This window comes from Tachysurus vachellii, chromosome 9, assembly GCF_030014155.1.
Source record: "Tachysurus vachellii isolate PV-2020 chromosome 9, HZAU_Pvac_v1, whole genome shotgun sequence".
Classification (NCBI taxonomy): domain Eukaryota; kingdom Metazoa; phylum Chordata; class Actinopteri; order Siluriformes; family Bagridae; genus Tachysurus; species Tachysurus vachellii.
Genome location: NC_083468.1, coordinates 25,258,526 through 25,276,173, shown reverse-complemented (window position 1 = coordinate 25,276,173; position 17,648 = coordinate 25,258,526). Strand labels below are relative to the sequence as shown.

At 37.5% G+C, this 17,648-nt stretch overlaps 3 protein-coding genes across 3 annotated transcripts; all 3 read right to left on the bottom strand.

Moving 5' to 3' along the window:
- Window positions 1-2,727: 2,727 nt before the first annotated feature.
- Window positions 2,728-5,920, bottom strand: LOC132851714 (extracellular calcium-sensing receptor-like). The gene is made up of 6 exons (XM_060878699.1): window positions 5,706-5,920; window positions 5,325-5,616; window positions 4,408-5,199; window positions 4,006-4,233; window positions 3,777-3,900; window positions 2,728-3,638 (listed from the first exon to the last, which is right to left on the bottom strand). Exons 1-6 carry the CDS (start codon window positions 5,918-5,920, stop codon window positions 2,728-2,730), a joined length of 2,562 nt encoding a protein of 853 aa, XP_060734682.1.
- Window positions 5,921-9,189: 3,269 nt separating this feature from the next.
- On the bottom strand, window positions 9,190-12,422 carry LOC132851713 (extracellular calcium-sensing receptor-like). Its single transcript, XM_060878698.1, has 6 exons — window positions 12,208-12,422; window positions 11,737-12,028; window positions 10,851-11,642; window positions 10,465-10,692; window positions 10,242-10,365; window positions 9,190-10,097 (listed from the first exon to the last, which is right to left on the bottom strand). The coding sequence occupies exons 1-6, from the start codon at window positions 12,420-12,422 to the stop codon at window positions 9,190-9,192; spliced, it is 2,559 nt and encodes an 852-aa protein (XP_060734681.1).
- Window positions 12,423-13,889: 1,467 nt separating this feature from the next.
- On the bottom strand, window positions 13,890-17,171 carry LOC132851145 (extracellular calcium-sensing receptor-like). The gene is made up of 6 exons (XM_060877782.1): window positions 16,957-17,171; window positions 16,552-16,843; window positions 15,575-16,360; window positions 15,234-15,461; window positions 14,984-15,107; window positions 13,890-14,791 (listed from the first exon to the last, which is right to left on the bottom strand). The coding sequence occupies exons 1-6, from the start codon at window positions 17,169-17,171 to the stop codon at window positions 13,890-13,892; spliced, it is 2,547 nt and encodes an 848-aa protein (XP_060733765.1).
- Between the last annotated feature and the right edge of the window lie 477 nt (window positions 17,172-17,648).

Here is a 17,648-nt window from a genome sequence, read left to right as displayed (position 1 = left end):
ATATAAAAGATGTTTTTTATAATATTAAACAATAAATATCTCTCCATCTCTCTCTCATCCACAAGATGGCAAAATAACTCCATGAATCACCCCAAGACTCAATTATATGGACAAACCTGTATTAAATAAATATATTACCGAGTTCAATTATATAAGATGACAAATTATACAGGCAAATATTTTAACTAAATGGGGGCACGGTGGCTTAGTGGTTAGCTCGTTCGCCTCACACCTCCAGGGTCGGGGTACGATTCCCGCCTCCGCCTTGTGTGTGTGGAGTTTGCATGTTCTCCCCGTGCCTTGGGGGTTTCCTCCGGGTACTCCGGTTTCCTCCCCCGGTCCAAAGACATGCATGGTAGGTTGATTGGCATCTCTGGAAAAATTGTCCGTAGTGTGTGATTGCGTGAGTGAATGAGAGTGTGTGTGTGCCCTGCGATGGGTTGGCACTCCGTCCAGGGTGTATCCTGCCTTGATGCCCGATGATGCCTGAGATAGGCACAGGCTCCCCGTGACCCGAGGTAGTTTCACAGGCTCCCCGTGACCTGAGGTAGTTTCAACCTTTTTTCAATATGTTCATTGAACAGAAACATTACTGTCAGCTTGAAGCTCTATGATGTAAAACTAATTACATGTATTACATTAGTTTCACACATTATTACATTAATATTGTAAATATTTAAACACCTAGTCAGATAGCTTATTCATCCTCATTATATAGCCAAACAAATCTATCCACTGATCTCTGACTTTTCCTTGGAGGTTATCTGCTAGTGTGCACTAGCCATTCATTTTTTAAATGAAATGGTGTTTGCCTTAAGGTAAAAGAAGGAAAAAAGCATGTAAGTATATAAAGTATTGAGTTCTTTGTTGAGTTCTACCGGGTTCCATAAGGTGGACTCAATCAGAAGGATACAGGTGCTGGATAAAAGCTTTATTAAATAAATTCCAGGTTAACAAACTAAAGGGCATTCTGTGCAAGATAGCACCCAAAACATGAAGAGGTAGCTTATTGTCATTTATCGTTAAATAGGGTAAATATAAATAAAGAGCGAGGTCTAAATGGGGCAGTGGTCACTCATGTGGATAAGGCTCAGGATTGTTGATTATAGGATTGGAGTTCAAGCCCTGGAACTGCCCTTGAGCAAGTGCATTAAGCCATCCTGCTCTAGGGGTGCTGTATTTTTTGTAAGTTGGGATACATGAGGAAAGAAATTTCACTGTGCTTTAACATAGCAAATGTTTGTATTCTAAATACAAAAAAGTTATAACTAAAGTTTATGCTAACTAAGTTATAAAACATGTTTATAAATAAAATCAACTTGGTAACATAGGATAAGGCTTTCTGAAGAGAGACTTCACACTGTGATAGTGATTGGCTTGGTCTGTGCAATGGGTGTGTTTGTACTGAGTTCAGGTGCATGAATAATGAATGATTTGAGAATAAGTATCGGATGACTGCAGGTTTTTGCGAATGTGTTTTCAGTCTTTTTAGTTTGCATTACCATGTGGTTCTCAAGAAGCCAGCATACACATACCATTAAATATATTAATAATAATAATAATCAATGGTTATCAATGGCAGGGGCACGGTGGCTTTGTGGTTAGCACGTTCGCCTCACACCTCCAGGGTTGGGGGTCGATTCCCGCCTCCGTCTTGTGTGTGTGGAGTTTTCATGTTCTCCCCGTGTCTCAGGGGTTTCCTCCGGGTACTCCGGTTTCCTCCCCCGGTCCAAAGACATGCATGGTAGATTGATTGGCATCTCTGGAAAATTGTCCGTAGTGTGTGTTTGCGTGAGTGAATGAGAGTGTGTGTGTGTGCCCTGCGATGGGTTGGCACTCTGTCCAGGGTGTATCCTGCCTTGATGCACGATGACGCCTGAGATAGGCTCAGACTCCCCGTGACCCGAGGTAGTTCGGATAAGCGGTAGAAGATGAGTGAGAGTGAGTGAGGGTTATCAATGGGCATCACTGGGGATGTGGTAGTGTAGTGGTTAAGTTGTTGGACTACTTGGAAGGTAGTGAGTTCAAATTTCAGGTCCACCAAGCTGCCCCCTGCTTGGCCCTTGAGCAAGGCCCTTAAACCTCAATTTCTAAGTTGTATAAAATAAAATAAAAATGTAATTTGCTCTCTGGGTTATAAATGTCTTGCATTCCAGAAAGCATAATAAGTTATTCTAATGCTGGACTGAGGTGGTTGTCACTTTCTGCAGATTTGCTGTATTCTTTTCCTGCTGCCTCCATAGCATTGGTCTGGTTTCAAATTCCTGTGATTCTATCAAAGTGCATTTGCATTGATCTTATGCCATCACAAACGTGAATAGAGAGCACAGTGCTGTTTAATTTTAAATGCTATGGTAAAAACCTTTTAGCTAAACTGTTAGCAAATGTTGACAAACCTCGATATGCTGAAGGCTCAAGTGGAATTTTGAAAAAGCTGTGATTCATGTATTATTTACACACTTAGAATTACTCTTTAATTTGCTGATAGAGTCTTAAATTATATTGTTTAGGCATGTTACCATGCACAGTACAGCATTTGGTCAACTATTCATTCCCTAAATAAGTCTTCATGTAAATTGTTGTTAAAAAAAATAATTTAATGTTTGCTTGTTTGTGATGTAAGGAAGACTAACACATGTCTTTCCTATTAATTAAGAGTGGAGACGTGTCAAATATTTTATTACAAGAGTTAATAAGAAAAGAGTTTCTTCACAAAACATATTTATACTAAGAATGTGAAGCGTTCTTCCCCATCATATGCTTTTTAGAATTCTTCTCTGGTTTTAGTAAAATTATGTAACACTTTGGAAGAAATATGCAAAATAATAAAGCAAAGCTTGATGCTAAAATGGCAAATATCTCTACAGCTACAGTGAATTTTCCAGGAGAGCTGACATAAGCAGGAATAAATGTGATCCAAACTGCACAGAATATCAGCATGCTGAATGTGATGAATTTGGCTTCATTGAAATTGTCAGGCAACTTCCGGGCCAGAAAAGCCAAGATAAAACACAAAAGTGCCAGAAGGCCTATATAACCCAAAATGGCCCAGAAACCTATAGCTGAGCCCAAACTACATTCTAATATAATCTTTTCCTTGTAGCTTTTTAGGTTTTTAAAGGGGAAAGGAGGTGATATTGTCAACCAAAGTACACAAATAATGACCTGTACAAGAGTGAAGGCGAGTACACTGAGTCTCTGTTGTGGAGGCCCAAACCATTTCATGACATTACTGCCTGGAAGTGTAGCCCTGAAGGCCATTAACACCACTAAAGTTTTCCCCAGAACACAGGAGATACAGAGGACAAAGGTGATCCCGAACGCTGTGTGACGCAGCATACATGACCACTCAGAGGGCTGACCAATGAAAGTAAGTGAACAGAGGAAGCACAGAGCCAATGCAAAGAGCAGCAGGAAGCTCAGCTCAGAGTTGTTGGCTCTGACTATTGGGGTATTTTTATATTTAAAGAATATGATTGCTATTATTACAGTCATAAATGTACCAATGGCAGAAATAGTTGTTAGTAAAATTCCCATAATTTCATCGTAGGAGAGATATTCAATTTCCTTCTTGACACAGGTATCCCTGTGAGGATTTGACCAATACTCTTGTTGGCATTGATCGCATGCAATAGAATCTGTAATAGGGTTAGAGCACATAAAAATGTTATAAAAATGGGGCATCATTTATTGACAGTTAAAAAAAAATGCTCTTAAGAAAAAAGTTCCAATTCATTATTAGATATGTTACATATTTTCTCCTGTTCCTATTTTACCTGTTATATTACTGATCTCTCCTTCAGCACATGGTATGCAGTCGAAACAGCACATGGGTTTTCCTTTCTGTACAGCTTTCCTTGTGCCAGGAGAGCAGCTCTCACTACACACCGATATCGGTATCTATAATTCAGGAAACCATATAATTGCTTACAAATGTATTATTACTCAAAGTGATAATATTTTTGCAAACACATTCTTTATAGAAGTCACATAGAGTGTACACACCTTATTGGTATTTTGTGCCCACGTAATTGAGGACATATTTACATTCAATCGCTCATGGACAGGAAAAGATGAGTCATAGCGGCCAACAGTGCCGAACACGTGTTGATGTTCCTTATTGGTTTGCCAGTTTATTACATCATATTTTGCAGCCGGGTCACCATTTACATCAAAATAAACTTCTTCTCCTTCACTAGTTTCAAAACGCACTTTTTTTAGGTGTTCCAGAAACTAATGAATTGGACACACAATTAAAAACATTTCAAAAACAAAATGGGCTACACTAAGAAGAGCCAATATGGATTTGTATATTTTTGAATAGCACTAAATTGCCTAATGCTGTGAATGCTGTGTGTGTGTGACAAATTGGTTTGACCAAATGATTAAAAGAGAGTTTGAACTCACTGTAAGAGGATCAGGTTGCTTTTTTGAAGGACATGTTTGTTTGCAGTCAAGAAGGCCATGTAGGGTATGAGCAACAGCATACACACCCTTATAGACGTTGTTGAAAATAGGCAGCAGTGACATGTCTGTGAATGTGTTTTCTATATCAGACAGTTGCTCATTGCCTGTGCAAATCTTTATATCTGCAGAATCATTCTGAGTAGGGTACTTACACTTAAACATAGCCTCCCAGAATTTAATAAAAATTTCACTTCCTGCAGATTTCAATGGATTTATATCTAGAATGAAGTCCTTCAGACCCATCACCTTTGTTTTGGGTATAGCTAGCCCTATGGCTCCTTGCAGAATATTGTGCTTGTCTAATGTGGCTACAGCAGAATCAGAGATCCAACCCTCTGTTCCTACCCATTGATATCCAGTGATGTTGTGCTCAAAAAACACATGAAGCAAGATCTCCAAGTCCCAGTGAGCAAGAAAAGCCACAATGACTCGAGAAGTGGAGCTTTTGATTTGCTCCACAATTCTCAGCACTTTTTCTTGTGAGTAGGTTCGAAAAAATGGAAGTGAGTATTCTAAGCATACACCAAGTTGTTGTGCAACTTTAGAGAAAGTGGCCATTCCACTGTTCCCATAATCATCATCAGTTCTTATTGCTCCCACCCAGGTCCAACCAAAATGTTTGACCATCTCTGCCAGGGCTCTGCTTTGATGATAATCACTTGGAATAGTGCGTAGAAATGAGGGATATTTCATTTTGTCACTGAGGCACTCGCAAGTGGCATAGTGACTGATCTAGAGAGATCGACATACAGATGCACATTAGGTATTATGTATATTCAGAGCTTAACCACCTAGATAAAGCATAAAAAATCACAAAAATCATTAAACTGCCAATGATTAAAGAAATAAATACTTACAATAGGGATGCTAAAGGGGCCAATACTTTTTGCAATGGCCATGCATGGTGATGAGGCTGTGTCTCCTATTATGGCTTGTACCTGGGCTGGCTTTGTACAGTTCTCATTTGATTCTGATTTCTCATTTCCATTAATCAGTTCCAGTGCCACTTTTACCCCTCTTGCCATAGAGCTACATGTGTCATAGATCTTGTAACCCAGTGAAACCCCAGGCAGTAATGAAGAACTGTTGTTGATCTCTTCTACTGCAAATATCAATGCCTGTGAATACTGGAAGGCTCTGAAATCAAGACTTAATAAATGAAAGACAGAGATAGTTTAAAATAAAACCTTGGAGCTTCCTGCTCATTGGGTCAATAATAATAAACTTACGCTGCTTACCTCATGCATTTTAGTGGAGGTGGCATCGACACATAGGATAAGTCTCGGATTTCCCAACTGCTATGAAATGGGAAAATTCCTCCAACAATGATATCACCATTTTTCCATAACTGTGGGTATACAGGCTCTCCTTGCAGAATACACACACTCTCTTTAGCTGTGGAAAAATTAATTATGGCTATTACCATATGTAGGAATGTAAAAACAGGCTCCATGCATTTAAAGGTGTTCAAGTGGAGATGAAGAGCACAATGTGGTAGGAACAAAGATTCAGCCAAGTGAGATGGAAAGAGTTCTGGTATTTATACATTTGGAAATACAAATCCTCTAATGTAATGATGCACTAGTGGGCTGTAGATGATGGAGGTGTGACAATGGGTCCTTCTGTTCTACCTATAGCTTTTGGTTCCTCACAATTTAGCCACATGATTTATTTTTAATGAAAGATTTCTGTGAATATTTTGCATTTATTTAATTCGTCAGATTGTATTTAGTTTTACAACGATCAGTGTTTATACATTAGATAATGTTGTAAAATGATCAGAGAATAAGATTTATTATAAACTATTCAGTTGATTTCAAGTACTTATAATACAAGTAGCAATAATGCTTTACATCAAGTACTATTTATTGTCTCTTTCATATTTGTGCATATATCCCTTATATCTTATATATCATATATCTACCTACAAAATCATTTATATCTGCTATTTCAAACAATAACAACTATTAATATAGAAAAAATACACAGATAATAATAATAATAGAAAAAAATAATAAAGTATACAGAAAGCCAAATAACTGATCTTCTAGTAGGAAATATGGTGGATTACATGGAGTGGACTAGATATTTAATAGGGTTGTGTTGTATAACGTTGAAGTGGATTTACAGAGACAGAAAGGAAACATTTGATATACAGATGACCGTATGATCTTTCTGAGAGCTTTATTTTTTATTTCCTTACAGAAGTTAAGTACAATGTGGATATGATTCTGAAGTCAATGTATTTTTACATCATATTACCTGACTACCAAAAGCAAGTTGCTACCATCTGCTGGAGGACTGGCAATATTCCATGTAATATTCATTCATTCATTCATTTTCTACCACTTATCTGAACTACCTCAGGTCCCGGGGAGCCTGTGTCTATCTCAGGCGTCATCGGGCATCAAGACAGGATACACCCTGGACGGAGTGCCAACCCATCGCAGGGCACACACACACACTCATTCACTCACGCACTCACACACTACGGACAATTTTCCAGAGATGCCAATCAACCTACCATGCATGTCTTTGGACCGGGGGAGGAAACCGGAGTACCCGGAGGAAACCCCCGAGGCACGGGGAGAACATGCAAACTCCACACACACAAGGCGGAGGCGGGAATCGAATCCCGACCCTGGAGGTGTGAGGCGAACGTGCTAACCACGACTCCACCGTGCCCCCCTCCATGTAATATATTACAGTAATTCCAGTTTATATATAATCATTTATTAAGTGATCAACATTTTTGTGGTAAGAACATCTGGTGGTGTGTGAGGTGACATGTTTTACAGTCAATGAAAAACATATTACAGCCTTACGAATACATACAGAGAACATCCTGGATACAATTTTACATCTTTCCTTAAAGTTTTTGTTGGTATTTTGACTTTACGAACGGCTTTCATTTCATTTTTTCATCATACATTTTTATCTGATGTAGATTCCAGAAACTTGGGGTGGACTCATGAACAGGCTCTTCCTGTGTCTCACCAGGAAACAACGGCTATTTCTTATCTTGGTCAGAATAATGACAGCAATACAAAAGAGTAAGCAAAAACTTGAAGCCAAAAAATGGCAAATATCACAACCACTAGAGTCAATTTTCTGGAAGAGCTGGAAAAAGCTGGTGATGCAAAATGTACCTAAAATTAGCATTTTTTAAAAGAACACAAATGTACTAATTTTCTGAATGCTTCCTTGCATTTTAACTTACATCGTGCACTACATTTGGAGTTTATATAACCAAACAGGCACATTATCACTTTTCTAACTGATGTGAATTGACCAACTCTCCTTGCAGGCTACAAGAAGTGATGTTATCCCTACATAGCACAAGTGCATGAGTAAATACAGATTTCGTCAAAGTATTCAGGGAAATATCAGAAACATCAGTTAACCCTGTATAATTTAAAGATGTATTTATACAGATCCATTTAGAAATCTCATGCAGTCATGGAAATTTCAAATATGAGCATCACAAATTTGAAACAGGTAGGGCTCACTGACATAATAAATGTGTTTATTTATTTATTTATTTTTTTGTCATTAGTACCATGTTATTTAACATATGTGTGAGGTTCATCATATAGTCTTTTGGGTACTCCTAACCCTTATAATTAATACATCTATCTTTATACATCTGTCCTAGTCATTTACCCAAGATATCGGTTGCCTTCATTTATTACACTAAGAATAATAAGAAAAAGCTTTTATTATTGTCACGTATACATTACAGCACAGTGAAATCCTTTCTTCACATATCCCAATATCCTAAGACCATGTTCTGTGGTCAGAGCACAGGGTCAGCCATCATGAGCCATCAGAACATGCACCCTTGGAGTATGGAGATGGTTTGGGGCCTTGGACAGGGACCCGATAAGGGAAGCTTGGCGGTGCTGTTGATCTTCTGATCAACAGCCCGGAGCCTTAATCTCTTGAGATACCACTGCCCCAAGCTGGCTGTGTGTTTACAGCTATCCCAGTGAGCAGATTCAGATTTTTTATTTTATTTTAGAAGGGTCAGTGTTTTGTCTGTTCTGGTAGCTTTCCTGCTCTCAAGAGGCCTATTGCAGCAGCTAGACCAAAGTTCTGGTTATCTAGTTTCTAAGGATTATTCAGTTGATATAGCTTATCCCTATAACCTATCGGAAAGAAATGTAGATAAAATTAGGGGGACAAATCTAACAAATCACATTAATTATCTGTAACACTGTGGCTATATTCTGTTGTACTCTTTATTTTTTTATGATCTAGGTGCAGTTGTCTTCATAAAGGTGATGGTCTTCATAAAAATTATTCTGAATCCTATATGGGAACATTTATATCCTGTCAGGAGTCATCCCTTCCAGGATGGCAATGCTCACATCCACATAAGGATTCACTGAATGGATCGATGAAGATGACAATTATGTCAATCAAATGCTATGGCCATCATAGTTCTCAAAACCTACACCTACAGGAGTTTCTGTAGAAAATGATTGTGGAGACAGTTTCTTTCTACTGTACAATCAACAAAACAACAGCTAAAGTAAATTTTGAAAATGTCGATCACTGGAGTACAGCTCTAGTGATTTGTGTAATCTGTGCCATTGTACATTGAAGGTGATCAGTGGTGACTCATGATGACCCAACTAATACAAAAATACACGGCAACTTGAAAGTTCAAATAAAACAAAAACAGATAGCCACAAATGTAAATGAGCATAAAGTACTGGCTCAACTACCCGGTATTTTACCCATAAGTTGTTTCTTGTTATTCTTTTCTGGTTTCAGTATGATTATGTAACACTTTGGGAAAAATATACAGAATAATAAACCAAAGCTCGAGGCTAAAATAGCAAATATCTCTACAGCTACAGTGAATTTTCCAGGTGAACTCACATAAGCAGGAATAAATGTGATCCAAACTGCACAGAATATCAGCATGCTGAATGTGATGAATTTGGCTTCATTAAAATTATCGGGCAGCTTCCGGGCCAGAAAAGCCAAGATAAAACACAACAGTGCTAAAAGTCCTATGTAACCCAGCACAGCCCAAAAACCTATGGCTGATCCCAAATGACATTCTAGAATGATCTTTTCCTTTGAGCGCTCTAGATTTTTAAAGGGGAAAGGTGGGGATATTATTAACCAAAGCACACAAATAAGAATCTGTATGAGCGTGACAGCAAGTACACTGAGTCTCTGTTGTGGAGGCCCAAACCACTTCATGACATTACTTCCTGGAAGTGTAGCCCTGAAGGCCATTAACACCACTACAGTTTTCCCCAGAACACAGGAGATACAGAGGACAAAGGTGATCCCGAACGCTGTGTGGCGCAGCATACAGGACCAATCAGAGGGCTGACCAATGAATGTAAGTGAACAGAGAAAACACAGAATCAGAGAGAAGAGCAGCAGGAAGCTCAGCTCAGAGTTGTTAGCTTTGACTATTGGGGTACTTCTATATTTAAATAATATCATTGTTATTATCATTGTCACAAATGCGCCAAGAATAGAAGCTGCTGTCAGTAAAATTCCCATGGTTTCCTCATAAGAAAGATATTCAATTTCTTTCTTTACACACTCATCTTTCTGAGGATTAGACCAGTAATCTTGCTGGCATTGTTCACAGGTAATAGAATCTGTGGAGTAGGAAAGAAAATAGTTTTCGGTTACTTCTGAAGCAGTTCCTGTAATAAGGAATTAAATCAGGATTTAAGACTAAACTTAAAGACATTAAAATGTTGTAAACTTAATGTTCGTTTAATCTTTGGGGTTCTTGGTACCTGTCATATTACTGATCTCTCCTTCAGCACATGGTATGCAGTCGAAACAGCAGATGGGTTTTCCTTTCTGTACAGCTTTCCTTGTGCCAGGAGAGCAGCTCTCACTACACACAGATTTTGGCACCTTTGATAAAAAAAGAACTTAATTACACATTGCAAGTACTCACATTTTAAGAGGAGCTTTTTTTATTGTAACCCATGTAGAGAATTCCCTTTTCCTCACCTTAGTGTTGTTCTGTGCCCACAAAATATGAGTCATATTTATCATTAGATGCTCCGGAAAAGACACAGATGAGTCATAAAGTCCAACAGTCACAAGTTCATGTTTATATTCTCTGTTTACTTGCCAGTTTATTATTTCATATTTTGCAGGAGGGTCACCATTTTCATCAAAATAAACTTCTTCACCGTCTTTGCTTTTGAAATGCACCATTTTAAGGTGCTGTAGAAACTGTAAGACACATCACAGTCTATATTTTTATTACGGTTTTTAGTTAAAGGTTGTTTTATTCATAGTGGTGTAATATTTGCCTGCTTACAGTTACATGTATATGTCAAAGCTCTTAGGCCTTAATGCAAAAACAAGGATTGAAAAAATCGCTGACTCACTGTGAGAGAATCAGGCTGAGTTTTAGTAGGACATGTTTTGTTACACCCGAGAAAGTTATGGAGGGTCTGTGCAATAGCATATACTCCTTTATACACATTACTGTAAATAGGCATTAAGGAAATGTCACTGTATATGTCTTCCACATCAGACAATTTCTCCTGTCCTGTGCACACTGCTATGTTCACTGAATTACTCTGATTTGTATATTTACACTTAAAGAGAGTCTCCCAGAATTCTTTAAAAATGACATTGCCTGAAGATTTCAGCGGCCTTACTTCTACAAAGAAGTTTTTTAGACCTGTAACCTTTGTTTTAGGAATAGCTAGCCCAATGGCTCCTTGTAATATTTTGCTCTTGTCGAGTTTGGCCAGTTCTGAATCAGAGATCCAACCCTCTGTTCCTACCCACTGGAATCCAGTGATGTTGTGCTCAAAGAAAACCTGAAGCAAGATCTCCAGCTCACGAGTGCCAAGAAACGCCACAATCACCCGAGACGTGGCACTTTTGACCTGGTCGACAATATGAAGTACTCTTTCTTTGGAGTAGGTTTTAAAAAATGGTAGGGAATACTCTATGCATATACCCAATCTTTCTGCAACTTCAGTAAATGCAGCCATCCCACTGTTACCATAATCATCATCTCTTTTTATCGCTCCCACCCAAGTCCAGCCAAAGTGACTGACCATCTCTGCCAGCGCTTTGCTCTGGAAGTAGTCACTAGGGATAGTGCGCAGAAAGGAAGGGTATTTCCTTTTGTCACTGAGACACTTACAGGTAGAAAAATAACTGATCTAAAATAGCACATATAAAACAAAATGTGAGTAAAATAAATGTTGTTGTTTTAATATTTGCTAATTAATTAATTGCTAATGATTAAATACTTACTTGAGGAATGCTGAAAGGTCCAATACTCATCGCTATAGCCATCGACACTGATGAGTATGCCTCACCTATTATGGCTTGCACCTGCGCTGGCTTTGTACAGGGCTCACTCGAGATTGAGTTATCATATCCATTCACAAGAGCCATAGCCATTTTGACCCCCAGTGATGCAGAACTACATGTGTCATATATCTTGTAGCCCAACGTGATTCCAGGCAATAACAATGAACTGTTATTGATCTCCTCTATTGCAAAAATCAGGGTCAGTGAAGACTGCAAGGCTGTGAAATCAAGACTTGTCAAAAAAATAAATAAAATAAATAAATAAATAAAATATTGTCTGAAATTAGAGTGTTTTAATATTAGTTCATCTTAATGACTTCAATCACTGAGTTGTTATTTTGGGGTCATGAAACTCAATCAAAATACATAATTGTCCATTTTCTTGTGTAATACCTTTCTTATATTTCTTACCTTCTGCATTTCAATGGAGGTGGACTGACCGAATAGGACAAATCTGTGATCTCCCAATAATTGTGTAAGGGGAAAATACCTCCAATTATGATATCTCCATCATTCAACAGCTGTGGATATAGTGGATGTCCTTGTAGGTTGCAAGTAGTTAAATTAGCTCTTGAAAAATTAAGAATGGCCATTACCACATGCAATAGGGGAAAAACTGGATCCATTTATCTATTCAGCAGTAGAAATGCTAAGAGCATGCACGATATGGTTGATTTCGTTTAGATGAGCAGTAAGCAAAATAGATTTGCTGCATTTATAATTTAGTAAGACAAATTCTCACTGGAAGGGTGACGTCTCATGGCCACAGTAAATGGGGGTGTGCCTTTCATACGTGACTATCACTAATCATAAAAGAGTATTCAAGGCTTTGTTTAAACTATTATTTTAACCCTTTCATATCCACCAGAATGCACAGAAAATTATGATATATATTTTTTTACAGTAAAATGACTACATTAAGGCAGTGTCCACTGGTTTTTTCCATAAATGTCAATACAAGCAGCTTCATTTTAAACCGTTTTATTAAATCATCAGCTAAGTACAAAGAATTGGAAAACATATTAGAAAATATAATGAGCTTCTGGATCATGGACTTTCTCAATATCAGAACACAGTTCATGAGGATTAAAAACCAAACCCCCTTTACATCCTGAACATAGCAACACAACACAGTGCGTTAAAAAAGGTTTGGTTCAATGAGATTTTAATACAATAAGAAAAAAATATTATAATAAAAAAAAAAAGAAAAAACGTTTGCATTTGGTCTTTGATGGGGTTTATTTTGACGAAGGTGATGGGTCACCATACTTAGCTGTATGTCACTTCACTTCACTATTATTCCCATACTATAAAATCACATCTTTGTGATCTATCTGATTTCATTTATAGATTCCAAGAGGTTCATAGTGTTTTCTCGCTATGAGACATTAAAACCTTGTATATATTGTTTGTATTGGACGGTCAGATGTATTACCACTGCATATACAGTACAGTAACCACTGTGTATATTACCACTGCATATAAGCACTGCATGTATTACTACTGCATATGACAAATGCATGTATTACTACTGCATATAATGCAATAAAATGTATTATCTTATCAGAAGAGTTAATGTCTAGAGTGCTTATGAAGCCAATTTTCATTTTTTGGGTTTAAAAAGTGACTATTACAGTAATGCTGGATATAACAATTCAATCAGCTGTTTACTTTTGACTGATATTTGGTGCTTCATTGTCTCACATTAAAACATGTACAGAGTGAGAGACAATGCCGTTCATGTTACAGAAGAGCCGATGACAAGTTTTATGAAGTTGTGATCATCTACCAAGAATTAAAAGACAGTGGCTGATATTCAAATGGTGTTTGGTTCAGTGTCTGATAATGTGAATGGTGTTTGAACATACAGGTCTGACAACAGGGGGAAAAAACCTTTTTCTTAGTTGAATGATTATTGTATCAGCAAATTTGTATTTACACTTGATATTTACACATAAAACTGGTATAGTACACATAATTCAAAATCATCTTACATAAACTGTCTCACTATATATGATTAAAGTAAATAAAAATTATACAGCTGAGGTCACATGTTTTAAAGCGAACCAAAAACAAAAAGAAATGTCACTAATTCAAATAGCTTTGCCCATCATTTGCTTTTTAGTATTCTTCTCAGGTTTCAGTATTATTATGTAACACTTCGGAAGAAAGATACAGAATAATAAGCCGAAGCTTGATGCTAAAATGGCAAATATCTCTACAGCGACAGTGTATTTTCCAGGAGAGCTGACATAAGCAGGGATAAATGTAAGCCAAACTGCACAGAAGATCAGCATGCTAAACGTAATGAATTTAGCTTCATTAAAATTATCGGGTAACTTCCGGGCCAAAAAAGCTAAAAGAAAACATAAAAGAGCCAAAAATCCGATGTAACCCAGCACAGCCCAGAAACCTAGGTTTGAGCCTAAATGACATTCTAGAATGATCTTTTCGTTGTAGTGTTTTAGGTTTTTAAAGGGGAAAGGAGGAGATATTGTCAACCAAATGACACAAATAATAACCTGTATAAGAGTGAAGGTGAGTACACTGAGTCTCTGCTGTAGAGGCCCAAACCATTTCATGACATTACTTCCTGGAAGTGTAGCCCTGAAGGCCATTAAAACCACTAATGTTTTCCCCAGAACACAGGAGATGCAGATGACGAAGGTGATCCCAAACGCTGTGTGACGCAGCATACAGGACCAATCAGAGGGCTGACCAATGAAAGTAAGTGAACAGAGGAAACACAGAGTCAGAGAGAAGAGCAGCAGGAAGCTCAACTCAGAGTTGTTGGCCTTGACTATTGGAGTATTTTTATGTCTAAAGAATATGATTGCTATTACCATCGTCAAAAATGCACCACTAATAGAAACAGCTGTTAGCAGAATTCCCATGGTTTCTTTGTAGGATAAATATTCAATTTCCTTCTTCACACATTCATCTCTCTGAGGATTTGACCAGAAATCTTGATAGCATTGTTGACATTCAATGGAATCTTTCACAAAATAAGAGTGGAAATAAAACATAGCAAAATAAGCAACTTAAAGTACAAATCAGATTCAAGAAAAAATGTTGGTGTTACAAGAACCACAAATACCTGACTGAAAAAAATGAACCTTCTGGACAGTTCATTAGTCATATAGTTAATAGAGAAAATGAAGTGATAGAAGGAAGGAAATTTTAGTACCTGTTAGATTACTTATCTCTCCTTCAGCGCACGGTATGCAGTCAAAGCAGCAGATGGGTTTTCCTTTCTGTACAGCTTTCCTTGTGCCAGGAGGGCAGCTCTCACTGCATACATACTTTGGCACCTACGATCAAGAGACGTATTTAAACAACCAAACTAATTATTTAACTGCAAGCTTTTAGAATGTTCAATTTTAGCAATGATTTTTATTCAGATTGCATTGAGATTCTAATTTCTAATAATTCTTCACCTGATTTTTATGTTGTGCCCACATGATAGAGGTGATATTTACAAATAAATGGTCATGACCAGTTAGAGAGGAGTCATACTGACCAACAGTGACAAACTCATGCTGATTCTCTTTATTCAAATGCCAGTTTATTATCTCGTACTTCGCTGCAGGGTCACCATTTTTGTCAAAAAAAACATCTTCACCCTCTTTGGTTTGGAAATGCACTCTCTTAAGCTGTTGTAGAAACTAAGAAATTAAACACAATAGAAGTAATGCACATTACAAAATGATAAAGGGAGTAAATATAAGTAAAGCATTTTGGACGATTATTTGGATTATGCTAAGTACTTTAAACTCACAGTGAAGGGATCAGGCTGTTTATTCGTAGGGCATGTTTTCTTGCAGCCAAGAAGTTCATGTAAGGTATAAGCAATTGCATATACACCTTTATACACATTATTGAATATTGGCATCAGGGTCATATCAGTAAATGTGTTTTCAACCTCAGACAGCTTCTCATATCCAGTGCAGGCTGTTTGTGAATTATTTTGCATTGCAAATTTACAGTTAAACAAAGCCTCCCAGAATTCAGTAAAAATAGCACTGCCTACAGATTTCAGTGGACGTATATCTAAAATGAAGTCCTGCAGACCCGTCACCTTTGATTTAGGGATAGCTAATCCTATAGCTCCCTGCAGAATATGGTGTTGATCCATTGTGGCCAATTCTGAATCAAATATCCAGGCTTCAGTTCCAACCCACTGGAATCCAGTGATATTGTGCTCAAAAAATACTGGCAGTAAACTCTCCAAGTCCAAGTTGTCAAGGAATCCAATAATTACTCGAGAAGTGGAGCTTTTGATTTGCTCAACAATTCTTTGCACTCTTTCTTGTGAGTAAGACCTAAAATACGGAAGGGAATATTCTAAGCATATGCCCAGCTGTTCTGCAGCTTCTATAAATGCAGCCATTCCGCTGTTACCATATTCATCATCTCGTCTCATTGCTCCCACCCAGGTCCAGCCAAAGTGCTTGACCATCTCCGCTAGTGCTCTGCTTTGGTAATAATCACTAGGAATAGTTCGCAGAAATGAGGGATATTTCCTCTTGTCACTGAGACACTCACAGGTGGAATAATGACTGATCTAAAATTAGATTTACAAATGTAAATCTAAGGCATGTTTTTGTACATGAACATAACTGCCAATTATAATATGACACAAGAAAATGAAGGTAAGTCACAAGAAAAAAAGAAAATAATTTATCTCCACATTTCTATTTTCAACATGCACACTTAAAAAATACTGTATATATAATATAATGGGTAAATTCTTACTAATGGAATACTGAAAGGTCCGATGCTCTGTGCAATAGCCATGGACACTGAAGAGTATGTGTCACCAATTATGGCCTGCACCTGAGCTGGTTTTGTGCAGATCTCATCCAAGACTGAGTTCTCATTTCCATTCACAAGTGTCATTGCGACTCGTGCTCCTATTGTTGATGAACTGCAGGTGTCAAATATCTTGTAACCCAGTGAGATTCCAGGCAGTAAAGTGGTACTGTTGTTAATCTCTTCAACTGCGAAGATCAAGGACTGTGAATACTGAAAGGCTCTGAAATCAAGACTAATTTATAACAATCAGAGAAAAATCGTCACGTTATTTACAAAAATTTTTTTGAATTTTTCATTGTTGTTTAATTGTGAATGATCTGATGCTGCATTTGCTAAATCTCTTACCCAATACACTTCATTGTTTGTGGCATGACCTCATAAGTCAAATCTGTCGTTTTCCAATTACTATGGAAGGGAAAAAGTCCTCCAACAATGATATCACCATCCTTCCATAACTGTGGATATGCAGGCTCACCTTGAAGTATACAAGTAGTCCCATTACCTTTAGTGAAATTGATAATGGCCATTACCATATGTAATAGGATAAAAATGGACTCCATCTATCTGTCCAGCTACACAACAGTGGTACTGGTTAAAATTCTGCCAGGACTGGTGTCTCATCTGAGTGATTAAAAATTATGTAGTAGTATTTATACAGACAGTATAACAAATTCTCTGTGGTAATATTACACTGGTGGGAAAAAGGAGGTGTGACTTGCAACTGTAATCAACAGCAATCTGTTGTATGTAGGCCTCAATCTTATGTTTAGCCTGTGCGTACCTACTGGATTGTGCCTTAGCAATGTTTATTTTTGTAACTTTTATTATTGTATACCATTTCATTTTTTGCTGCCTTAATATACTTCTTCTTCTTGTTCTTCATTTTCATCATCTTCTTCTTCTTCTTCTTCTTCTTCTTCTTATTATTATTATTATTATTATTATTATTATTAATCTTTGAAAACTGTCAGCCTCTTTATCAGGATTCCAAAGATTTTCTTGTCCACATGTATTAGTAAGGTGGTTCAAAGGTTCTT